Below are 27492 nucleotides of genomic sequence, written 5' to 3' on the forward strand. Positions count from 1 at the left end.
CTTTCTATCTTTAATGTCTGGAATAAAATGTTAACTAGTAATGTTAAGTGAGTGCATGGATGAGTGAACACTGGAAATAAGTAGATATGAAAACACAATGTTCTATCTTGATTTCATCATAAGGGCAGAATTAGAATGAAGGAAAAAGAACTCAAGATAGAAATTATTTCTACCTTAATTATCATCTCAGAGAGGGGCAAGATCTATAATTGAAGACCAGCACAGTTAACACTCTGTAAGCTGTAGAACTTAGCCATGTTTATCATTTTTACTATCCCCATGTGTTTCTCCACAGGGATGATTCATAATCACCCAAAAAAGAAAGGGGTTTTCTGCCTAATGTTAGGACCTTCAAGAAAAGAAAGGTTTAGGCAGACTATCTCACTTGGCAGTCAGACTGCAAGAGAAGAACTCTTAGAGAGGTGAGGCAACAGACACAAAGATAAGAGAACAGGCTGAGTCCTGGGACTGATAGCCAGTAAAGAATGAAGCAGGGATAAGTGAATTATCTTTAGAGCTTCTAAGAGCCCTGGGGCTGAGTGTCACAGGAAATAAGGGGCATTTTCCAATACAGTGTTTTCCGAATAATGATTAACCAGATTTGAAAAACATCTTTGAATTTCATAGGGATTTTATCTAGTCCTCTGTCTCTTAGATTGAGGATGAATTATCTTGATTGTTAGTATGTTTTGAATTGAAAAGTCAGGAAGAAGGTTCTTCAGCTTTTACTTTTCAAAGAAGTGAAAAAAAAAATTCCTCCACATTTTCCCTTCCCTGGCTACTTTATTTGCAAACTCTTTTTTTTTGTTTACCCCATCCCTGGTAATTTCTATCATAAAACCCTGTTTATTTTCTTTATATAAGGTATCAAATGTAATTATCTTGTTTATATTTATAACTCTTTTTTTGCACCTCTCCTCTGCTGAAATACACACCCATGGGTGGGAATTCATTTTGTTCAGCACTGTAGCCACTGCACTTGGCACTTAATAGGCTTTCAATTGATAATTGTTGAATATTAACTGAATATGGAATCAGTTTGATATTAATAACCCCAGTTCTTCTGACTCTGCACCCTTTTCACTTTTTCACAAGGGCCTTGAATTCTCTGAAAAGTCTTCCACCAAATAGTTGTGGCAATCACATGACATTAGAAAGAGATCAAGTGAGGTTTACCATTCTTACCTTTGTTAATGTCCTCAGTGGAAACCACAGCAACAAAAACAAAACATTGCCTATGGAAAAGACCTTATCTTCCCATGCTCCAGAAGTAGTTCATCACCTAGGACCTGAAGCTGGGATGTAGCCGGTAATGGCAAAAATGCCCCCCGTACAAATCTATACCAAACTTTATCTTCTGAATCTTAAAACATCAGTGTGTACAGAGCTTCAGAGTCTTGGGAAAACAGTTCTAATGAACTCTCCGTCCATTAGAATCTGCAAAGTGGACAGCATGGGTACTATGCCATCCGTCTTGTTTACTGTTTTATTTTACTCTGTTGTGGGCTTCCATGAACTTTGCTCTCCACCCGTAGCCACATAGTGAGAGTAAACAGCAACAAAGATGAAACAAAATGGTCAGTTTGTGCAAATGGATTCCTAGAATCATCTTCAGTTCCCTAGCTCTCTGAGCATAATTTGGAACCTCCATTTTACCTGTATCAGAGCAATCCTCTGTATAGGCATACGGTTCTCCTTTGAATCTAGAAGCCTCCATTGCTCATTACAAACATTTTCTTAAAAATAAAACTGCTTCAAAAATTGTAGAAAAGGGCGCCTGGGTGGCTCAGTTGGTTAAGTGTCTGCCTTCGGCTCAGGTCATGATCCCGGAGTCCTGGGATCGAGTCCCACATCGAGCTCCCAGCTCCATGGGGAGCCTGCATCTCCCTCTGACCTCCCCTCTCATGCTCTCTCACTCTGTCTCTCTCTCTCTCAAATAAATAAAAAAAATCTTAAAAAAAATTGTAGAAAAATTGTGGATAATATTTTTCCTAACCAAGTTTTCTGCTGTAATAATCTCCCTGTTTATCAAGAGATGCATACTAACTAGAGAGAGGTATAAGCTTGGTGGGGAATGAAGAGGGATGAAGGGTGGTTCTCATTTTGCAGCCTCCTTTTTAAGGTCAAGTATTATTGAAAATAATACTTTCAAATAGTGATTCAACCTATAGTATTTCTTATTTTTGGATGGGGATCTCTGTTAACTGGTTCCTTTGAGAGAGTTAGCTCTAGGCATAGACGACAGTGACATTCACGTCATTTTTTTGAAGGTCTCTAAGAGACATGGCGTAGTCACTCTGAACTCCCCTCAAGATAGGACTAGATTCAAAGGTATATTTATTTCCATCACTTAGAGGGGCCAGCTGAGAGCCAAGTAGGCCTAGACCTCATGAATCCCTTGATGCAGCTTTATTTATTCCCCAAGGTCCTTGGTAATGAATTTTACATGTTTGACCTCAAAGGAACTGGATGTAACTAGAAATTCTAAGTAGTTTGACTGGAATTTGGCTGGCTTTTAAAAAGTTTTCTGTGAGGGGCACCTGGGTGGCTCAGTGGGCTGGGCCTCTTCCTTCGGCTCAGGTCGTGCTCTTGGGGTCCTGGGATCGAGCCCTGTGTTGGGTTCTCTGCTCAGCGGGGAGCCTGCTTCTCCCCACCCCCCTCCGTCTCTGCCTACTTGTGGTCTCTGTCTGCCAAATTAAAAAAAAAAAAAAAAAAAAAAAAAAGTTTTCTGTGAGACCAAAATTACCTACTTTCATTTAGTGCTGTGTGTATCCTGTACTCCATTTACTGAAATAAGTTTATCTGTTTAAATTAAATCCATTGAGTAAGTTTTGTCATTATCTGCAATGATTCTGACCCCAATGGCTATTTGAGGATTGTATGGGTAACAAACACCATGTTAGGATTATTATATTATTTCTAAGTGCTGGTTTATATAACTGAATGTACATAAATTTCTTCATTCTAAAGTGCTAAAAGAAGTGAAGTACTATTTTAAAAAATAGTATCAAGTTTTATATATCCTGGAATTAAGTTATTTACTCAGTCTGAGGTTACTGTGGTAGGTACTATAGAGAATATAAATATGATTTATTTATGGTTCATGGTCTCAAGATGCAGTCCAGGATGGAAGATAGACATGAATAATTGCAAAAATAAAATACGGTTTGGTATAATCCAATAGCTTTGAAAGTTTAGAGAAGGTAGATTTTCCTTTCTCATAAAATTATTAGTCAGACTTTCATGATTTTATATTAAAAGGCATTGTTTATTTGTATGGAAGAATGGGTGTTATTTCTTCATGTGACCATGTAGGAGGGTTGGGTAAATGAAGGTATGGTAGATTTCTTGGGGGAAAAATAAACACTCCCTGCACTAAATCAAGTCTGGAGTTTTTGCCCTATTACAAAAGCATATTGAAATGTATATTAATATAGTGAATACTTTGAGAAATTGTGAAATAAGTACAGCATTTAGCAGAGAATTCCTCAACTCTACCTGGTTATTTATATACATGTAATGTCTGTAAACATCCTTTGGGACAGGTGTTTCCTGATTATTATGCAATTTTAAACATGGAATATGGTAAAAATGAACAAAAAAGATTTAGTGTAGTCAAATTTTGCAATGCCTTGAATTCAAGACTCTGCGGTGCCCTTGAAGTTTTTGGGTGATGGAGTAACCCAATCTGAGGATACTGTTGGGAGATTAATCCTGCTAAGTGCATCAAAGGGAGGCTGGATATGTGGAGAGGTATGGGAGGCAAGCATGGGATACTGAAGATGAGACAGTTCCTTAGGGGACAGTGTGAGATGAATGGGGTGTGAGCCATGGTGAGCAAAAGAGAAATGGAAAGAAAGATGCATTCAAGAAAATTATTAAAGAAAATTATGCATGCAGAAGAAAGGATTTAGGGTTTTTCAGCCTAGGAACTGTTAATACAGTTAACAGACAGGGGAATTTAACATTTCAGTGGGGGTATCCTTTTGAAATGTGTAGGAAATAGTAAGAAATAAAGAATTATAACTTAGGAAAAACATTGCTAGCTACAAAAGATAGAGAATTGGAACACCACGTATAAAAGCATTAACTGAATTTACAGAGGTAGACAGTATTATGGAGAGTAGGTAAAGGGAAGAGAGAATCAACAATATAGACTTTATGAAAATCCACATACGTTGGACATAAAGAGAAAAACTAGGCATAGAAGGAGGTATAGTGAGATAGTGAGATAGAAGCCAAAATCAAGTACAGAATACAATTAAGTATTGTTAAATACCATAGAAAATTCTAATGAGGTGAGCCACAATGGTTTTGGAGATTAGGAAGTCATAGCTCATTTTCAAGAAAAAATTTATTCAGTGAAGCTTGCAAGTGAAAATTTCCAAGCAAAGAATTATGAGTAGGTGGTGAGAAAGTAGATGTTATAAGGAAAGATGGTCCTTGAATGAAGTTTTGAAGTGAAGATGAGAAAAATATAATGACGGCACAGGAAAATAAAAATTAACTAGAGAAGGTCATGCTTTCCTATTTTTTTTTTTTTTAACATTTTATTTATTTGAGAGAGAGAGTGAGAGCGAGAGAGCAAGCCCAAGCAAGCAGATTGGGGGTGGGGGACGACAAAGGGAGGGACAGAGGAAGACTTCCCGCTGAGCAGGGAGCCCAGTGCTGGCTCATTCCAGGACCCTGGAATCATAACCTGAGCCTAAGGCAAACGCTTGACAGACTGAGCCACCCAGGTGCCCCGCTTTCCCGTTCTTTTTAGGCTTGAGGAGATAAACACATTTTGGAGGCTAAAGGGAAGACCAGGAAACACCAATACATTAAAAATTTAAAACAAAGTGTGAAAATTATTGGCGCCAAATCCCTTAGAAAGGCAAGAGAGACTTCATTAACAATGATAAGTAAGTGAATTAGCACGAGAGAAAAGGATATCTTTTTGTCTAGAACAGAACAGGAAGGAAAATTTGTTTGCAGTGGGGGAAAAGCTAGGAATCCCCTTCCTGCTGTTCCCGGGTTTGGGAAGTTCTAGTGAGAAAGGGTTACGGCTCCAAGTTCCTACCCCAGCTGCTTGTCTTGCTGTCAGTCAGACAGGCATGTGTGGGACTGGCAAACAAAAAGTCAGAGGAAGCTTAGCGTTCTATGGGAAAGCAGAAGAAATGTAAAGGAATCCTCGAGGCTAGGAAGTGAGAGCTCTTCCCTGGCCTGGGCCAAGTCAGAGTAGAGTGAATTACCTGGAACAGAATGGGACCCGAGAGGCAGAAGATTCTCTGCTCTGAGAGGATGGGTAGATGCCAGGATCTATGAGAGAAGGACAAGATGGAAATACAATTAAACCCATAAAGTGATTAAAAGGTAGAGAAAGTACATTAGGATTACATTGTTTGGAATTACCAGTATCTTCCGTGGTCAAGTGGCAGACAAACTTGAGAGGGGGAAGCCTCCTGGCCTATAGGAGAAAGGTAAGGGGGCGGGGGGATGGATACAATGTGCAAAGATGAAAAGGTTCTAATAATTTTGTTACTTCTAACTTGGTGTGGTGCAAGTATGTCATCTGTTCTCAGAGGACTGCATTTGTTTGTTTCTGTATTTTTTGTGGGATTCACAGTCTTGACTAGTAGTATCGAAAGGAAAGGAGAAAGGGAATGAGCTGATTTTCTTTTCTCTGCATTTGGAACGATGCCTCTTTCTGGTGACCTTCTAGAAGTGACAAGCAGGATCGAACCAATTGATTTATTTTCAGCGGCTCCTGTAGCTCTCATCTAGGTTATATTTAACTTTGGGTTCATTTTCGTTCCAGTCAGTGCCAACTTCATTATCAGTGTTCAGTGCATATCACATAACAATAACATCAGGTTCTAACTAGGAGGGCTTGAAATTGTGAATTCTGGGGAGCTTCACAGTGAGGCTTCCTTAGAGAAGATCTTCAGAGTGAATCTTCAAAATGTCATAAAACGGGATGAAAGTAATCACTTTCAGTTCTGCCTCCTATTTCAGCTAGGTTTTATTGATCTTTTGTAAGAAATGACTGCAGTTAACGGTCCCCAATGATGTCAGTGTCGTAAAATTTATATATAAGTTTGACAAGAGGAATACCTTTTGGTGTTTGTAAATAGTCAATTCTTATGCATTATTAATGGTATCTTTAGTGACTATTTAAAATCCTACCGAACATGATATTTTTACTGAACAACATATGATGGCATGATTCCTGTTTGGTAGTTGTATAGTATAAATATTTAAGGATATAGAAATTGGGCAAACTTGGGAACTAAAAATATATAGCATATGAGTTGAAATATTACTTAGTTCTTTAAAATACTTTGAATGTATAATGTTCAAGGTACTGTTTTCATTCTATCTTGGAAAAATATCTTCATGTGATTTATTTGCAACATTGAGCCAAACTGTCCCGATTTAACATGCTCTGTTAAAGAACATGGAAATATGCTTTGCTATTTTAACCTTGATAATGAAAAACCATTCAAATACATACTAGGTCCTCTGAGGATCTCATATAATAATTTTTATGGAATTTAAATTGTGGTATGGGAATTGAATAAAATCCTAAGCACCCTTAAGGAGCTAATACTTGGCCTTTGGGAGAGTCTTATATTTAAGCACGCTGACCAATCCCCTTATGTAATGGAATTCTGACAGAGGATTCTTTCAAAAGAACTTTTCTCATTCACATCATAGTTTTTAGAATCTTGGAAAATTTGCTCAAATAACGTCTCTCTGTTCATTACTTAATTTTTGAACAGAGGTAGCATTTTTCCAGAGAAGGAAAGACATTTGTATTTCACATGCTAAGAAAGTTTATAAAATAGAACTATTTTAGTGTCATAGAATCAAACAGAAACCAAAAGGTACCTCAGAGAACACTTAATCCTGCTGTCTTTTTACAAATAAGGAAACTAAGAGCCAGTGTGACTGCCACTTGCTCAAAGGGTGACAGCACTTTAGTGAAATTTATTGTGATGTATGTATTTGAATTTTGCAGTGTTACACCTCTGTATGTCGTATAAAGCAAGATAAGAGTCATTTTAATCACTTCGTCATTTTACGTGTCCAACAGACACTCTTTCCTTCTATTTAGGCTTGTAGTACATTTTATAATAAACCCTTTTAAAAATATTTTTTACGTTATTTGATTCTAGTTAGTGTAAATAAGAACACTCTCAGTTCCTTGTAAGATACACCTCTCTAAATACACTTAGTTATAGACAATTTAAGTTTACTAGACCTTCTAGCACTATTCTATCTTCTCCACCCTTACTCCCAACTTTTTTTTTAACTGAAAGAATTTACTGGTGTCTGACTTAAGCTTGTAAGAGATTTTAAGAAAAAGTACTAAGGCTACCCCCTCGGTTTGGTCTTTTCCTCTGCCTTTGTGACCTTTCGATTCAGTTTTTGCATTGAGAAAGTATCTTCATTTGAAAATCTTTTGCCAGGCTAAAAATGGGGAAAGTGTGTCCTACAACCCTGCAAGTCCCAGTAATACAGGGATTGTCCCTTCTTCCTTTTCATCCCTGTTTGCAAACAGATAAAATCTATTAATGACCTCATTGCCTCTGCTAGTGTTTATTAAATGTAGCTGATTAAAATCACTTCATGCTACCAACATTCTGTATCCAAATCTCTTGTCCCAAAACCCCAACTTCATTGTGTGCATTTTCCGCCTTCCAAAATACCGCAGACAAATAATTTTACCAAATATTTTGTCTCTCTGCCTAACAGAAGTTGTCATTTTTCTAATCTCTTCTAACAGGGTTTTCTCAACCATCTGCCCATCTCTGAGCCATTGCCACGCATGTTAGGATTTTGTTTTATACACACCACCTCAGATTTAGTTGTTCTGTCAGACAGCTCTAATATCTTAAGGCTTACAAAGGACATCATTTCTTACTCATGCTACTTGATACAGGTCATGCTATGGGTCAGGTATAGCTCTGATTGGCTCTTGGTTCAAACATATGCTCATTTTCCTAGATCTAGAGACATGTTTTCGTATTAGAAGGTAAAGACCATAGATGTAAAGTCAAAACATGCAAAGATACTTTCAAGTGACTCCTGGATATGGCCTCAACTTTATTGATTTATATCCCATTGACAAAGTGTGTCCAAAGTTAGTGGGAAGGGAATATATTTTGCCTGCAGGAAGCATGGCAAAGGTGGGAAGACCAGGACAGATACTGATGAATAAAAAATACAGTTGTCAATTGAATTCACTCATATAGCATAAGAAACAACTGACAATTTAATTAGGTTCCTAAGAGTTTCATAGCCTTTCCCTTCTAAATTTCATAATCTTGGCTACTGATACCATTTCCTTGAAGCCACTGGATGGTTGATTTTCTGTGGGCTCTAGCTTTTGTTTCCTCTTCCTGTTTTGGCAATTACCAACCAGTTGAGTGTCTCCTGAAGTCTCTGGGGAAGAACACAGCTGAAATGGCGGCAGGGCAGAAATCCTAGGCAGGTGACTATAAGCAAAGCAAGGACTGGAACACATCATATCTACTCGGGTGGAGAAAGGGCAGCAGTATGAACACTGCCAGGGGTCCGTGATTGCAGAGTAACATGAAGATGGAGGGAAGTGTACGGTTCTTAACCGAGAGCCTTGTCCTAGAGTGAAATCACTGCTGCAAATAGTCTCAAAAATAGATGCTCGACATGATTGAATTTCAGTTTTATTGTCTGCAAAATGGAGACAATAGCTGCTAAATACAATAGAAAAAAATACATGTCAGAATGTCAGGTGTCTTAATCAGTGATGCTTACTTTAAAGAGGCAACAAGGAGTGTTATTTATATGGGTAATTGGTAATCAGCAAATGTAATTTATATCAAAATTGATGCATGGAGACCATCTCTGGGTATTTTCTTTACAATGTAGAGAAAAGTCTCATAATTTCATTTAGGTAAAAACAAAGCAATATAAAACAGACAAAAGGAAACAAAAATGGAGGTAAGATCTTTAAAAATATAGCTTCCAATTTGACTGTATTACTTACAATGATCATATCTGAATTGGTTGTAGATGATTTAACCTATTTTTCAAAGCAGACATAAACCCCCAAATTAGGGCAAATTATTAAATATATAAGATGAAGTTATTTTATATATTAAGATATTATGATAAGTGTTATTCCAAATTAGTAAATTTTTAAAAAAATTTTTAATTAAAATTAAAAATTAAATTAAAAATTAAAAATTAAAAATTAAAACTAAAAAATTAAAAAAATTTTTCCCCTACAAACCTCATGCTAAGATTATGGCCTATATATATACATATTTATTTATTTTTTTAACAGAATTATTTTTTTTAAGATTTTATTTATTTATTTGACAGAGAGAGAGAGAGATCACAAGTAGGCAGAGAGGCAGGCGGAGAGAGGGAAGCAGGCTCCCCACTGAGCAGAGAGCCAGATGCGGGGCTCGATCCCAGGACCCTGAGACCATGACCTGAGCCGAAGGCAGAGGCTTTAACCCACTGAGCATCCCTATTTATTTATTTTTTTAAGTAGGCTCCATGCTCAATGCAGGGCTTGGACTCATGACCTTAAGATCAAAACCTGAGCTGAGATAAGAGTCGGATGCTTAACTGACTGAGCCACTCAGGCACCCTATATGTATTTTTTTAATGCATCTCTTTTGTCACATGTTTTGAATTTTGCTATCATATAAGTTTATATCATTCTTTTTTCACTGACCATTATATAATATTTCCCATGTTATTACACAATTTTCATAATTATCATTTAATAAATGTATAACAGTCTATCAAGTGAATAACAGTAATATAGTCAACCACTTCCCAAGTTTGTGCATTAGGTTGTCTTTAGTTTCCCCATACTATAAACATGATTACTCAAGGGAGAGAGGAGGCAGGGGTTTTAGAATCGTGAAACTACGCTGACAAGGCATCGGGTGACAAAGAGATGTCATAGATGGAACTAAATATATTCAGGATTCGAAAAAGAGCAGTGCTTCACAGGAAGCTTCAGCCACCTGGTGGGCAGGGGACTCAGTAGACCAGGAGAGTTTATCTTGGTGAAATGAAAGACCATATCACTTAATGCCTCTGGCCAGATTGATTCAGCTTGCTTTGGCACTATTTCTTAATCCTGCCCCCAATGGTATTATATTTTAAAGAAACCTCTAGCAGATTCTAGCATATTTCTGAATCTCTTAATTGGTAGCATGAGAGCTTATGGACTTTTTCTTGATTTTTGAAACGGCCTTTTTTATAGAAAAGTGAGAAGGGTATTCTCTGGCCCTGTAATCTTCCTAGAAAAATCCAGGAATTTTTTTTTTTTTTTTTTTAACACCCCTTCCCCAGTGCCAGTTTATTACCTTCTTTTCAAATCGAGGAAAGAAACAAACACCAGAAAATCTTTGAATGCAAAATGGAAGACCCAAAATCTGTTAGAGATAATTCTGTTTTTTTTTTCCAGGTTGACCAGAGAATGTCACTGAATATGAAAGGTGAGAAAGATAATCTGAATGGCTTTCCAGCTATGCTCCAACTATGCTCCAATTCTAAGCATTTTAAGAGGAACCTTAGGGACCATTTCAGGGAAGGAGTCAGGAAATGATAACAGATAGAGATCTAGGATCTTTATGACTCCCTGACCCCAGGCCACCCCTCATTACCCAGAGTACCCAGGTTTGGGTACTAGGAGTCTGAGTAAGACTTTGTTCCTAGAAAGGATTCTGTGGCTTTGAAAACTGTAGATGGAAAGAAGAGACACACAGATCTATTGCCATCCTCCTTAAAGGTGGAGCCGTACATATTTTATGGCTCTGGGAGAGAAGAGAAGACTATAAACATGCTAATAGGTAAAATACTCAAGTAAGTTGTTCTCTAGGCATGAAAACATATTTAAAAGTTTGGGGCAACTCCTCTTATCCAAACAAACTAGGTTGCATACTTATAAGGCTATTAGATAATAATTCTAATAATTACTAGGGCTTTATTGAATGCTTAATTGATCACTAAGTTTGTGTGATAATCACTGTTAAAATTCTCATTTTACAGTAGTAAAAACTAAGATTAAATGTCACATCTCAAATATGGTGGGATAGAGGTTAGAATTCAGGGAGTTTTGACTTCAGACACAAGGGTGTTTAACTTTTTTTTTTTTTAATCCCCCTGTACTGCAGAGCTGTATGCTAATTCTTAAGCGGTAACAATTCTTATTTCCAAGATACTCATTTCTCTTTCACTTTCGTTCCTTTGAAGATGTTTGTCGAACACCTCCCAGGTTCTGATAATAAAGTTAAATAAGATCAATTCTGTTCTCAAGAATAGGGGAGAGTGCCAAGGAGGTGTGATATATATATTATATGATATATGTGTTATGGTAAACGTATGCACAGGGAGTTAGGATTGGGGTTACAGCCAGACTTCACCGGTAAGGGAGCTGAGGTCTCTCGGTATCTTAAATTATAGAGAGGAGTGAGCCAGATGGAGAAAGATAGTGGTGAAGAACACTTCCAGGGGAAGAAATAGCAGGTGTGATATGCAGTGGTGAAACATCATGATGGCTCAAGAACTACAGATAGTTTACTACAACCATTACAGCCAGTTCTTGCGGGTGTGTTAGAGAAAGAGCCTAACCAGCAATTTTCAAATACTGCAGCACATCAGAATCACCTGGGGGATTTGCTGAATGGGGTTTGCTGAGGCTCACTTGAAGGGTTTTCCTCCAGCAGTTCTGAGTTGGTGCCCTAGAATTTAGGTGTCTACCAAGTTACCATGTAATGCTTATGCTCCTCAACTAGGACCACACCATGAAAACTACTACGTAAGGTCTAGAAACAGGGGCCAATTTGTTTTTACTGTAGTATGATTAAAATTTAGCTAACAGAAAAAAAAGCATTCAAAAAAAAAAAAAAGACATGAAAATTCTATATGTAATATGAACAGCCAAACTAATACATAAGGGAATATATATTGCATTCTAAAGTTTTGTTTTGGGCATTTGTCTAAAGATTAGTAGAAAACTAAGATATACTTATTATTGAACATTTAGACATTTCAAAAACACATGAATTATATGCCATCTCTTTCCAAAGGCACCAGCTGTTAATAGCTTTTCACATGTACATAGAAGACTGGTTTGTGGGTGTGTGGCTTCATGCTCTGCCTCCATTTTTATATCAGTGCCTCCTCTCTGTGTCTTCTCTTCTGTGTGTCTGTCTTTAAACCCCCTCTGCCTCTCCCTTATAAATATACCTGTGATTGCCTTTAGGGACCACCTGGATAGTTTAGGATCAGCTCCTCTTTCAAGATCTTTAACTCAGTCACCCTTATGCCATAAGCTTTAGTCTGTTGGGGCTGCTATAGCAAAATACCATAGGCAGGGTGGCTTTCTGGAGGCTGGGAGGCCCAAGGTGAAGGTGGCAGCAAGTTCTGTGTCTGGTGGGAACCAGCATCCTGGTTCATGGATGGTTGTCTTCTTGTGCCCTCACATGGCAGAAGGGGTGAGGGAAATTTCATGGGCCTCTTTCGTCAGAACATTGGTCGCACTCTTGAGGGTTCCCCTCATGACCTACTTACCTCTCACAGGCCCCACCTCCAAATATGTTGGGGATTAGGTTAGATGACTTTTAGGAGGATACAGCATCAACTCAGAAGTCTAAAGCCCAAAGTCTCATCTAAATCTCAAAATCAGATATGGTTGTGACTCAAGGTATGATTCATCCTGAGGCAAATTCTTCTCTAGCTATGAACTTGTGAAATCTTCCAAAATGTATTGGTGAGACAGACGTAGGATAGATATTCCCATTCCAAAAAGGAAGAATAGGAAAGAAGGAAAGGGTTCCAAGTAAGTCTAATACCCAATATTAAATCTTCAGCGCAAACAACATTAAATTTTAAAGATCAAGAATAATCTTCTCTCATTGGATGCTCTGCCTTCTGGACCCACTGGGCTATGGTCTCATCTTCGCCGCTCTCACAGTTAGCGAGAACACTCTCAGGATTCTTGGGACAGTCCTTTCCCTGGGGTGGAAGATGAACACAGTTCAGCCAAGTTCTTAGCCCCTTTATAACAAGGACTGCCTTTCACTCACTGTCCAATAATACATGCCTGATTTCCGTCAGACCTCAGCAGAGTGGCCTTTACCCTCCATATTTCTATAAACATGCTATTCAGGATTAACTTTGGTATTCTTGAAGAAGACTCAGGCTTTTTTTAATCTCCTCTTAATTGGCTGCCACCAGAATCATCCTTAATAATCTTTTTATAATAATGCCTTTTTCTCACATGCATCTCAAAACTGGTCCAGCTTCTACCTACTACCCAATTCCAAAGCCACTTTCACATTTTTAGGTGTTTGTTAAGACAACATCCCCTTCCAAGTACCAATTTTTATCTTAGTCTGTTAGGGCTGTTGAAACAATATACCACACACTAGGTGGCTTATAAATAACAGAAATTTATTTCTCATAGTTCTGGAGGCTCAGTCTAAGATCAAAGTGCCTGCAGACTTCAGTGTTTGGCTGGGGCCCTTTCCTAGTTCATAGCCAGCCTCGCCTCGCCTCCGCCTCTCCTCTCCTCTTCTTTCCTTTTCTTCTCTTCTCTTCTCTTCTCTTTTTTTTTTTATGTGGGTTTGTAGTTTTTTTCTTTAATTCTTAAAAAAGATTTTGTTTATTATTTGTCAGAGAGAAAGAGACCACAAGCAGGGGGAGTGGCAGGTAGGAGGAGGAGCAAGCTCCCCGCTGAGCAGGAAGCCTAATGCAGGGCTCCATCCCAGGACTCTGGGATCATGACCTGAGTTGAAGGCAGATGCTTAAGTGACTCAGCCACCCAGGCGTCCCCATAGATGGCCATTTTTCACTGTGTCTTCACTGGCAGAGAGAGTAAGGGACTCCCTGGGGCCTCGTTATAACGGCACTAATCCTATTCATGAGGGCTTCACCCTGCTGACGCCTCCCTTCAAATACCTCCCAACTGGGGATTAGTTATCAACATACGAATTTTGAGGGAGCACAAGCACTTAGTTTCTGGGACCATGTAAGATATATTGCAGGTTCTAGGGATTAGGACACGGACATATCATTTCCAGGGCCCCTATTCAGCCCACAACAACTGCTTTTACACACTTCTTAAAATATAGTACTAGAAATCAGGAATTGTTTGGTGTGAGATGTCCATTACCAATTCCTTATAAATATCTGCTGACTTACATTATTTTTTTAATTTGCCCATTATAAAAACATCTTTAGTTAGTTTGACCTTTATTATCAATTAGCATTCTCAGAGTCCTTTTAACTACAGCAGTAGTTCACATCTAAAAATAGGTTTCGTGTTACTGACATTTTGTGGGCCATGCACTATTGATATGTCTCTTGTCTAGTTGTCAGAGTAAATCAGTCTATAGGATTTAAAACATGGTCCATCAGGAAGAATAAAATAACCTCTCAGGATTAGATTCCAATTTTAATTGAATTACCTGTTGGAAAAGAGAAGATTTGGTTCAGTTTAATTCCTGTTACAAAATTCGGTGGGTTGTCATCTAAACTGGAACATTGTATATTAATTTGACATTACTTTATCCTTTTGTATAAGAAAAAGGAAACAAAAAGCATAAAGACTAGTTCATTATTCTTCAAGGAACATATTAATTCCTTTAGGCAAACACCCAGCCACTTTATAGGTAGGATGTGAAGAACAAGTCATGCTTTATCTATAGGCTACCTAGATTAATTTACAACGAAGTCAATAGTCTCCTAACATTCATTGATTTAATTTGGGACTTAGTTTGCTGAGTGCACTATTTCTGGACTATATTTTGAAATGTAAACTTCTGGATAGTTTTGACTATTGATAAGGGTTCATAAAATTGATTCATCCTGATTTAGATTTGGGTAGTTGAAGAAATAATTATTCACAAAGTCTATAAAGGAAATTCTGATATTCTGTACAACTAAATGAGAAAAGACCTTAAATATAATACTAGAGTCTAACCATTGATCATCACTAATAGTTTTATTATTTCTTTGTGCTACATCTTCCTCTCCTTAGTTTAATCAACCCATATTGATTTCTAGAAGATAAGGCAAGGTTTGGGGCTTTACCACATCCCACCATGTAAGTTTTTTTAAAAACACTTAAAAACATAGACAAATGTTTTCAGTAGTCATTAAGTCACCCTTTTGTCAACGATAGTGATATATTGTAGTCCATATACTCAAAAAAAATATAGACAGTGTAGATGTAAATAAGCTGAAATAATGATGAATTTATAAAGACTTTGAGGGATAGTTGAGGTTCAGAATTTCAAAGGACAAATATTAGAATCAATGGACAGGAAAGGCAAGGATATGTGCAAGAATTGAAAGTGGGAAATTCACCATTGGAAATAAAACTGGAGTATATTTGTAAACAGAAAGAGCAGCCTCTAAGGTGCTGGGTTAAAGTGGAGTCAGTAACAATGGGCCTAACAAAAATACTGTCCACAGTACCAATTTAATCACTTACTGGACATTACACTTTGGAAAAATCACTTTGCACCTCTGATTCTTTATGCCCTCATCTCTAAATATGATTAAAAACATCACTTCATCTTCATTCATGGGATTATTATAATTAATTGTATCTTTGGAAAAACAGTTAAGCATTGTGTGTGTGTGTGTGTGTGTGTGTGTGTGTGCATCCTGTTATAAGTAAAAGTTACCATGAAACAAGTTGCATATATGCAAACTGTCAAGAAACCAAATTAGCTGAGAGCATAGTCCAACTTCTAGCTGTAGTAATTAACACAGCTTTTGTAGGGGCCAATAAACTTTATGCCTCCTTGGACTTTAGGAAGCAATCTCCAAAATAGTTGCTTTCCCAAATTAAAGGAGAACTTTCCCATATTCTTAAGGACTGTTGATCTTCTACTGTTTTTTCAGTAGGACACACAATTCCAAAGCACAGCTTTTCATTTTTAAAACTGAAGACCAATATATGGGCCATATGAGTATATTTGCATAAACATGTATTAAAATATGATAACTTAATAGATGTAGAGAAAGGGATGTAAAATAGATTAATGTAACTACCACACAGGAAGTTATAACTTCTAGGATTTGGGGCCATTTTGTTGGAAAAAAGCCATGGATATGGGTTGGTCTTTCTGTAAGAAAATAGACTAGTCAGTTTAAAGCACTATGAAAGGTTGTAGAAATGTTGGACAGCATTTAGAATGTGGATTTGTCAAGATCTCTTATTGTGGTCTCTATGCTGACCTTTATAAAGCATGATGATAATTAAGTATAGACTGGAAGGTCAGAGCCCAATTTTCAGAAATGCCTCAGGCTTTCCTCTGAGGCTTTGCCCTGGACTCAGGGCAGCTCTCTCTGCCAGCGGAAACTGACAGGAAATTTATTTCCTCAAAACATAAAAGGGTTTTCTGCATTTGGATGAGCTGGTTATAAGTAGTAGGATGGGGCTGCCATCCCTGAATTACCGGGCTTAAGAAGACTATCAGGGCTCCTGGTAAGACCAGAACAGATGTTTCTCCTCACCGCTATAACCCCAGACCTAAGAGACCCATTTAGCATAAACTCTTTAATTTGAGCATTAGTTAAAATTTTAATTTCAGGAATGCCTGGGTGGCTCAGTTGGTTAAGTGTATGAATCTTGGTTTCAGCTGAGGTCATGACTGCAGGGTCCTGGGATGGAAACTTGGGTGGGGCTCCATGCTCAGCAGGGAGTCTGCTTGAGATTCTCTCCTCCTCCCTGTGCCACTCTCCCCACTCATGTTTCTCTCTTTCTCTCTCTAAAATAAATAAATCTTTTAAAAAACCTTTAATTTCAGTCTTACCCATTTCTCAGATTTTATTCATGACTTTATAATTCCCTATCATTCTAGTCCCAACTCTCAGTTTCTCACTGACTTGGCAAATAGATCACAGCCTCTCCTCATCCTTTCATTCAAATCTCAGTTAGCCTAGTGACTGCATTGCTTTTTTCAACACTTTAGGATACATGGCCCTACATGCAAAGCAGGGAACTGGTTATTTAGTTCAGAGTTGACTTTTTTTCAGCTTTAATCTGGGCAAAGGAATGTCCAACCTAAACAAACTCTAAGTACTAGCTTCTATGTATTCAGCACAAGATTTAAGTTGAAATGAATGTATTTGATATATCTGGGAATTTGAATATATCTATCACCCAGATCTGATTAGGAAGTTTTAATTCTAAATCAGAAGATCCCTAAAATGCTTTTAGTCCTTTTCATAACCAGTCTGTCTCATTGTGAGACATATTATTGACAGTATTTCTTTTAAAATTATTATTAAGTTAGCCACCATACAGTATATCACTAATTTTTGATGTAGTGTTCAGTGATTCATTATTTGCATTTAACACCCAGTGCTCATTACAAACCATGCCCTCCTTAATACCCATCACCTGGCTACCCCATTCCCCAAACACAGTCCCCAAACCCTGTTTGTTTGATAATATTTCTAATAATTCTCTTTTGAACTTTCTGTTTCCATTGTCAATGGATAGTTTCTTTAACTGAATTGAAAATTATTTAAATGAGTGTAGGAAATTATTTGAGGGCAGCTAATGAATGCCAATAAATAAAAAAATTTCCTTCTCATAATGGTAGATGTGCAATCTAATGTTATTTATTTTTTAAAAACCTATTTCTTCATTTTATACTTATAATTCTTTTCTCATGCATATATGTTTGATCATTTTGTTCATTCATTAGCAGTTCTATCAGTGGATTGACAAAGAAATTTTTCTAATTATTAAACCATGGTCACAATATCCTGGGATAAATTAAAACTAGTGGCTCTAATGGGGCTTATGGAACTCAATTATACATGTAACCTTTGTTTTTTTGTTTTTTTCCTTTAGATAATCCAGAGTCTGCTCTACCTCTCTCCCTTTGCATTGCCTTCACATATCACTTCAAGGAACAGTGACTAGACTTAAAATTCCACAGATAATCCAAAAATATCTGTTCAAGTTGGCATCTATCAACAGGTAAAATTACACTTTTAATTCCTGCTTTTCTTGATTATTTCCATAAATAAAAGGAAAGAGACACCACAGGTATTAGTTGTGGAAAATATTACATGGTAGTGCACAGGAGAATAACGTCACACCAGTGAGTGTGTATGAATTGGATCTTGACTACTGATCAAACCAAGAGTTGTTTAATAATGAACAGGTGGTAATCTTGGAAGTGAAATTTTTTAAGGGTTAATTGGTTAGACTCCACTCTATAATTATTTTAGCGAGGAGATCATAAGATATCAATTTATATGGAAAAAAAACTAAATTGCTAGGAGATAAGGAAGTGAAAAGGCATGAATAATGACTCTCAACCTGGAGTATGCAGTTATACTTAAGTCAAGTCAATATGCTGGAAACAGACACAAAATATCACATACAGAGATAAACTGGTGAAAAAAATAACCATACAAAAAAGGAGGAGGATTAAGGAGGAAAAAAAAATAGCTCAATCACATAATCTTTTTTAAGGCCCTTCAGTGTTGAACTATGAACACAGTGCCTGTCCACACAATAGAAATTCCAACATCAGCCTATCTCATTAGTAAATTTCAGTGTTCATATTCATAACATGATTTGAATATTAGTACCTTTCAATATTCATATTGATATGATATTTAAATAATGTATTTAAGATTATTTAGAAAAAATTTTTTTGAAGTGACTGAGAAGCAAATCATCCAGTTGTATTTCTAAGTGTTTACAATAGCAGATGTGATAAAAGCTATGATAGTTTAAAGCCATGAGTTGATAATGAAAGAAAAGTTCTTTTATACAAACCAGAAAATTTCAGAGAACTTCTCTACCTATTTTAAATTTCATTTTTATCATTTTTACTCTATGAATTTCTGAAAGCCAAGTCCTTTCGTATAACTATGGACAAATTTGAAAAGTTTAATGTAGAGAGTATTTTCATTCAAAATCTAAAAAGTGCATATAGAGGGTAACTGAAAATATCCTTGATATAATTTGAGAGTAAACAAAAATTAAGCCTGTCTCTGTTTTCATAGATATATGTTTAGTTTTTTGGTGGGTTTTCTGAAAGCATGTGGCAAAATTAGATTTTATTAACTTATTTCCAACATTATTTTACCAAGAGAAAATTGTTTTTTTTTTTTTTTTTTCAGTTGAAACATTCACAAGTAATATGAGAATAGTAGGAAGAAGATACTGAAAAATGCTGGCAGTTACAGCTAAAAGCTAATAAGCAAACAGCATTACTGCACAAAGAAACATTGATGTTAGGGAACGAAGATGTTTTTAATTTAATTTCAGTTGTGTGAAGCTATCTGTGATCCTTGCTTCCTCAGGAGAATGCATGCTCTTATGCCACAAAGCTAGCAGTTGTGTTCTTAGGCATATTCAAAAAGGAAGTCCTTTCTTCTAACAAATGATAACATAGCATCTATTTGTTTGGAAGACTCTTATTGCTATGAAAAATGCATAAAATATATCATTCATGAAATAATAAGTAGCACCATTTTGAGAAGTGCAGTAAAATTAATTTATTAAAACCATAAAACTTCTAGTGCTACGGGTCTAGAAAATAGGTCCATGCTGAACTATTTTTAAGTATTCTCAATTATTAAAAGTAGAAAAATTATAAATTATTTCGAATAATAGAATATTTCTAATAATTAAAAAATCTACTATTTAGTTATTTAAAATCTATAAGATTCAATACGTGGTCCTTTTTAACCTTTGTAAAGAAAGTCTTAAATATTTTGGATTAAGAAAGTATTCTGTTTTTAAGTGATGACAACTCCATTTTTATTATGCTTGGAATTCGGATAGAGATAGCTTTTATTTTTGGGTTGGTACTTCAGTACAGATCTGAATTCTTTGAGTAATTTTTGAGTAGTTTTTATTTCCATAAACAAATTAAATGCTTTCAATTTTTAGCCCATAACAAAGTTACATACCTCATTCCAGTTTTTGGTTAATTTTCTGAGTATAAGAGTTAAAAAATATTCATGAGAAATTATATACTTATAACTGTAAAATATTTTGGTGACTATCAAGAGTAATATCTGAAAATGGAAATAAGGTTTAAACTGTTATTTCATCTTTTTTAAATAGGTGACTTAAATCTTGAATAGAGGAGCAGAAATGCCACCACCAGTAGGTCCCCCCCTATACCCACCTCCTGATGGAGGCTGGGGCTGGGTAGTGGTTGGAGCATCTTTTATCTCCATTGGATTTTCATATGCATTCCCCAAAGCTGTCACAGTGTTCTTCAAAGAAATTCAGCAAATATTCAACACTACTTACAGTGAAATAGCCTGGATATCATCCATTATGCTGGCTGTTATGTACGCAGGAGGTAAGGTTTCTGGGAATAAATGGAATTTCAGATTCAGAAAACAATGCTTCAGTGCCACAGTGCTTTACATGTAATGTCTTGGTATATTATAGCCCTGTTTTTGTGTTGTAGTCATTTAAAACCAACCAAAAATATAATCCCAAATGAATTTTTAATAATTTTATTGATTCTGCATTTTGACCTATTCATTTCATTCTTTAGTATTTCTAGAGTACTTATTAAAGAATGAGGATTTATTTGAACAAAGTAATGTTTACTAAATTATGGAATTTCCAAAGGAGGCACCTTTCTATTTAAGAATGGAATAAAGTCTACACCACAGTGTTAGTGTATCATTTCCTCCCATTGTTACCATTGGTAGAAATGCTTTCTTCCTAATGAGAAAGAAAGTCCAGTTGTTGACGATCTGTAAGCCTGCAGCTGCAGAAATGGAGTGTTACCATGTACATTCTGGATCCATTCCAGTTTGTGTGATCAAAATAATTCCTTATTTCTGTAGTACTCTTTAAATATGACATTTAAAAAAAAGATTTACTTACTTTAAGAGAAGGAGAGAGAGAACGGAGTGAGAGGTTGAGGGAGATGGAAAAAGAAAATCTCCAACCAACCCCCCACTGATTGCAGACCTAATGTGGGGCTTGATCCCACAACCCTGAGATCTTAACCTGAGCTGAAGTCAGTAGTTGGACACTTAACTGCTTGTGCCACCAGGCAGCTCTAAATATGACATTTTTAAATGTAAATGGTTGCCTGACAATTATCTTGTTATTTTTCATGTTCAGATGAGCGTAAGATTCATGAGGGAGAACAAATCAAACAACTGTATCACTTTTGAATGTTTAAAAAAATTGGAATTATTAGTGCATTATTATGTCATTTATTTTCTTGAAATGAATCTAAACAGCAGACCAGATGGTCTCTACATTTTTTAAAGTCATTATGTAAAATATTTAGGTTTTTAGAGTTTTCATTTTTCAAATGGATATTCAACATTAGGAGACAGGTATAGACTCAGAATATAAGCATTGGAAGAAATTATACAAATCATCTAGCACAATTTCTTACCTTACAGTTGGGGGTAATATGGCTCATAGTGATAGGGAAATACCATTAACAATAATATCCAATATTTATTAGTATTTACTTTCAGCTAAGTCCTCTCTAAATACTTGCTGTGTATCATATAATTTAATCCTCTTAGCAGTGCATAAGTATTATTTTCTCTCCATTCTATAATTGAAGAAATAGAGACATAAAATAGTTTCCCAAGACAAACAGCTCATTAGTGGCAGATAGAAATCAAGACTCAAAATATTGAGTCATGTGCTCTTCTCTCTTTGTCGTATCTTCCTCTTTATCTCTGGAAAGTGATAGAGCCAGATCTAGGCCGGGCTTCTAGAGACCGAATTCAGGTGCAACCCCCACCAAGGTCATTTGTCAGTGACATAATAATCTACAGGATACTCTCTGTCTATGGTGAAAATGTGGTCCTCCAATGATGCTGTGTGTGTGTGTGTGCGCGCGCACGCGAGCGCATGCACACGCGCATGCATATTGGTATGTGTTTTTCTACTTTCTCTATGTTGGCAATGTTACATTAATCTAGTATGTCTCCTTTACCCTTTTTAGTTAGGTTAAATGGATGCATTTTTGTTCCACTACTAAAAGGTGCCTTTAAAATGCTGTTTGAGCTTTGCGCAGTGGCAGTATCGTAGCCAATGAGGTTTTTCCGAGGCGCGATTATTGCTAAAATGCTGTTTGAGTGTATCAATGAAAAATTCTGCTTCTAAAACACATTCTGAGTCTCTCCTTTGGACATTGCTTTAAGGATTCTAACTGTGTTATTTCTGATTATATAGAAACAATAGATACTGTGTACCTGGTTTTTTCCTTTATCCGAAGAGTTAGTTCTCTATTTAATAATGTTTTACTAGAACAACATACAAGTTGCCCTATCCTGAGATCCCATAATGTGCTAATGTTATGTATTTACCTGCCTTTTAAATACAACTGAAACAGATTCCTCTAGTGAATTCATAGAAGTCTACTGAGTTTGACCTATGCAGTCATAATTTTATGTTGAATAAGTAGTTGACTAACTCATAAGCAAGAGAAAAATTTGTATAACTTTTTCATTAAGTCAAGTCTTAATTGACTTTATTAGTTTAAAGCAAATAACCTGAAAGTCCCAGTACCTCAAAGGAATACAAGTTTACTTATTGCTCAAACAATGTTTCATCTGGTGGCTGTGCCATCACATGAGACTTTGTGGTGTTTCCAAAATCTGCTCCTCTCGGCTAGGCAGAAAATGAACACAAATAACATGGAAGATCATGTGGGATATTTTGGAGGCCAGGCCTGGAAAGGGTAAACAACATTTCTGCACGTATTCTACTGGTCAGAATTCTTGTGCTGCTCTACGTAAAGATGGGAGCCAGGTTTGCTGGAAAACACAGGATTCCTAGAGGAAGAAATAGAGTAGGATTGCATCCGGTAAGTCTCAGACAGAGCCTGATACCCCAGCAATCATTCTTCATCCAATGAAAGTAGGATATATTTATAGACTTGCCATGGTCATATGATAGCTTCCACTCCCTGGCTGGATCTACGGAAAGGTTTAGAATGAAGAATAATATAATTTCTTTTCTCAAACCATTAAATCTCAGTATCAAATTATAATGTGTAAATGCCTATAATATATATTTATTATTAAATAATTTTTCAATTTATCCATGTCCTTATTTCCTATTTTAATATATACATATATGTGCATATTATACATATATGTATATACATATATTATATATTATACATTTAATATACATTATTATGTATATTATACATATATGTATAATAATATATGTATATACATATGTGTATAATAATATATGTGTATATATTATACATATATGTATATATATTATACATATTTTAAAAAACACAAAAGAGGGGTGCCTGGGTAGCTCAGTTGGTTAAGTGTCTGACTCTTGATTTCAGCTCAGGTACAGTGTCAGGGTCATACGATGGAGCCTTGCCTTGGGCTCTATGCTCAGCTCAGAGTTTGCTTGTCTCTCTCCCTCTGCTCATTCCCTTTGTTCTCACTCTCTCTCTCTTTTTCTTGCAAATAAATAAAAAGCACAAAACAGAACTCTTTTGAAGCTCATCAAAAAAATGGTAGTTTGAGGGTGCCTGGATGACTCAGTTCGTAAGGCTTGACTCTGATCTTGGCTCACGGTCATGAGTTCAAGCTCTGTGTTGGGCTCCATACTGGGCATGGAGCCTACTTTAAAAAAAAAAAAATGTGGTTTGGTTAAATAAGTAATTATCAGTTCAGGAAAAAAAATACCTTAAAATGTTTAGAGTAATAGATGAAAAAATTTTTCCAAAGATCAATAGGAATTTTCAACTTGTTTCAAGAAAACAAATGTTGGACACATGAAGATACTTATGTAGTAACTGATGATGGTGGTATCTAGGTGAGATCCACTAAGTCGCTGGAATATTGCTTAGCATTGTTACTTGTCAGAATTGAGACATTTTCTTTATCGTCACTGGCCATGGAAAAGTCAGTATTTGCAGAAGATCTGCTACACTGTGGTCTTTCCCTTGAATGTGGAAAAGCAATCCCAGGCCCGTGGCCTGTAGGATAGAAATGTTATTACCTGCCATATCCACTGGTTAATGGAGAACTCATTATACTGTACATGGTTTGTTGCAAATAACAATGGTGTCTTCTCTTGAAAATTGGTTTTAATCTTTTAATAAGAAATAGTTGAGGGGCGCCTGGGTGGCTCAGTGGGTTAAGCCTCTACCTTCAGCTCAGGTCATGATCTCAGGGTCCTGGGATCGAGCCCCATATCGGGCTCTTTGCTCAACGGGGAGCCTGCTTCCCCCTCTCTGTCTGCCTGCTGCTCTGCCTACTTGTGGTCTCCCTCTCTCTGTCAAATAAATAAATAAAAATCTTAAAAAAAAAAAAAAAGAAATAGTTGGTACATTGAAAATTGTAATCTCAATATGAAAATAGTCCCCCTTATGTGGATGCAGATAATTTTTTTCAGAAATATAGTAACTATTTAGAACAAAAAAATCTGATAGTTTCAATTAATCTGACACACAGATATTGGTCCTATTACCAAAGTGGTGGTGTTTTTTCAAATATGGTCCCCAGACTTCCTGTTTCTGAATCATGTATCTCTTGTCAAAAATGCATAGTTGTGGATTTCCTCCCAAACCCCTTTTTAGCAGAATTTCTCTTGGTGGAGTCCCAAAACTTACATTTCAGCAAGCATCCCTGAAAAACACTTCATGTACAACATAAGGATTTGCTGTTTTAGAAGAAGATCAATAATTGATTTAAAAATATTTAAATTATCCTTTAATATTTGAAAGATCTCTATTTATAGAGGCCTTTTAGGCTGATGATTATAAAATAAATTCAAAGACCATAAGGTGAAAAGGCATAGAGTTTAGTATGAAGTTTAATGAGGCTGTCTACCAAGAAACTGAAATACTCTGTTCAACATAACGCTAATTACGTTAGCCTAGAGAACATCTAAGATCTGACACACTCATTAGGGCTTAGCACTCAACCTATTAATCACCATGGTGGGGTCACTGGGTAAGATGAAGTGTGTTCTGAGCCCTGGCCTGTGATGTCAGGACTGGAGTCTCTTGTAGTAATTAGTTGGCATCTGAGCCTTGGTAGCAAGATATTACCTTCCCTTCTGATGTCTGAATTAAAAATGAAGCTAATAAAAGGTATGCAGGAAGGATGGAAAAGAATGCAAATTATGTTTATCCCTTACTTCATCCTTAGAATAATGACATTAGGTTACAGCAACCCATCTGGTCATCCATATGGTCTCCTGGAGTTCTAGCGAATTTCAGCAAATAGGTCAAACACAGTGGTCACTCCATTAATAAAGCACTAAGTAGAGGTAGAAAACATATTACAAATTAAACTTTACACATTGTTTAGATGGATATAGGGATTTATTTTATAAACAGTGATTATATAGGATTATCTTTTAGTACAGTGTTTGTCTTTGTTACTCTATCGAAAGATAATGTGAACCTGCTTAGCTACACAATTACTGAATACAGATTTGGGGCTGCCAATCTCTGTGAGTACCTCATGTTATTTTTCTGGTAATATCTGTTATGACTTGGAAGAATCAGCCATTCTGGAGGGGGAGTTGGCTTTGTCTCCATGGTAACACACTCTTCTGTCTTATGTGAGTAGTGACTGCCAATTGTACTGAGGTAAGGGCGATGGTTTTATAATGGAATACTTCACCTAGGGGGCCAAGCATCAGACCACTCAGTCTTTTTCTACTGGAGGCCAAGAAGCAAAAGATTCTGGGCATGGGAGGTCGGTGGTCATAATATACAATGCGTGTTTTTCTATTCTTTTTTTAAATCTAAGCTCACTACATTATTTTGCTTTGTGTTCTAAATATTTTGCAGAATGAAGAGGCCTACTAAAAAATAATTCATAAGTACTGTCTCTTAGCAGCAGCCACCAAAAGAAAAAAAAAAAAAAAGTTCATTCCATTCCTGTGACTGCTAGCTAGGGTTTTCACCTTAGTTTTATAAAGTCCCAAAGTTCACTTGGATGGTTCCATGCAAGCAAGCAGCTGTGCGTCTTTTGTAATTACACTGCGATTTTTTTTTTTTTTTAAATCCATGAACATAGATATTGTTAGCGTTTTTCTAGAAAATACGGTATAGGGTAGCAGAAATCATTTTGCTCACTGTATATTCATTTGCTCCTATGTATTTTCCAACTTCCCTACACTCACATGGAGACCAAGTGATTAGTTCTGACCAATGAAATGAGAGTAGGATATATGTCATCCCTGGTCACCTGGATAGAACAGTTCCAGCTGGGGTGCCTCTTCCTTTTTCCTCTTCTTCTGGCAACAGTCTTGTTTCATATGATTTGGCTGCAAGGGGATGATCCTTAACCCACTGTATAGATTGAATAATTAAGGAGGAAATTTTTATTAAGCTTCTATAGTTTGTTGTACAGAAAAAACCTATACTATACTGATCAATACAAACATGAAGTCTTAGATTGCTGTGTAATTAGAACATAAATTATGTCAACTGTAAGCATGGACTAGAACAGACTATGGGATGTCTTCATTTAACTCATGTCATGAGAACATGAGGAGGTTCGTACATGATTCAGAGCTCTGGTAGAGAAGAGGAAGACTTCAGTGTCTCAAATGAAAAAAGAGTTGGATGTGGAAATCAGCACTGCCAGTTTTCATGGGAGTAATAGTGAGAGGCAGGCATTTGCACTTCAAGGCACAGAAGTAGACATCAAATCATGCCTGTGGAGCTTTCTATGATTAAACGTCTCTGTGTCCCTTCCAAAGGGAAGGAGGCCAGGATCAAGGGCAGATCTTGAGTATGTTTAGTCCTAACTATTCAGGAGATACTGTTCCTATAGAGAGCTGATAATTCAAATAAATTAGATTATTGCTAAATTTTATTTTCAGCAGGAAAAATCAGAAACTTTATTTAAATCATTTTTTGATATGTGTTCTTTAGACAATGAACGTTTCACTTACCAATGTATAAAAAGAACCTACTAATTTATGGCCTAATAAGAATATCTTTCCTGATTTTGGACTTAAATTCCTCTAAAATACATTGTTGCATTATTATACATTCCATGCAAATGTGTTTTGGTTACAAATGACAGAAACCTGAGTCTAAAGAGAACTGTTCCTGAGTACAAATCAGAAGCGACACAGAGGTCACAGAGCCTTCCAGGTCAACAAGTTCCCCTGGTTTCTGTCTGTCACGTTATCTCTGTCTCCTCTCTCCTCTGCTTCTAACAGTGAGGTAGCTTTGTTTATTTATTTTGGTATACTTCCCCTGACAGAGGGAAGGTGATTACCGTCATTTCAGTCTCAAATTTGACATGAGACTGCCCCTCTTCCCTAAATTATAATCTGACAAATGCTAGGGAAGATGGCTAGGATCTGGCCCAATTTGCATCAGCCCCTGCAGGCGATGGATGAATGAGGGGCTAAGATTGGCAGCCTGAGTGGAACTATATACTCGGGACAGGAAAGACACAGTTCCGATTAAAAGGATGACATTCTTCCCAGAAGAGGGAAGGTTTGTG

General features: G+C 36.6%; 1 protein-coding gene and 1 pseudogene across 4 annotated transcripts in view; both read left to right on the plus strand.

Moving 5' to 3' along the window:
* The window catches only part of SLC16A7 (solute carrier family 16 member 7), a 168530-nt gene that overhangs the window by 75444 nt on the left and 65594 nt on the right, over nucleotides 1-27492 (plus strand). For 2 of the 4 annotated variants that reach the window (XM_032874623.1, XM_032874625.1), the window contains exons 2-3: nucleotides 17870-17998; nucleotides 20108-20351. In XM_032874623.1, coding sequence (XP_032730514.1) covers nucleotides 20138-20351 — 214 coding nt within the window. In that variant the 5' untranslated portion in view covers nucleotides 17870-17998; nucleotides 20108-20137. Of the gene's footprint in view, nucleotides 1-15043; nucleotides 15101-17869; nucleotides 17999-20107; nucleotides 20352-27492 lie in introns of those variants that run through there. The other 2 variants (XM_032874624.1, XM_032874626.1) reach the window with 2 other exon arrangements.
* Nucleotides 22041-22218, plus strand: LOC116877848 (annotated as a pseudogene).

The sequence above is a fragment of the Lontra canadensis genome, unplaced genomic scaffold, assembly GCF_010015895.1.
Source record: "Lontra canadensis isolate GAN:19392208 unplaced genomic scaffold, GSC_riverotter_1.0 scaffold53, whole genome shotgun sequence".
NCBI lineage: Eukaryota > Metazoa > Chordata > Mammalia > Carnivora > Mustelidae > Lontra > Lontra canadensis.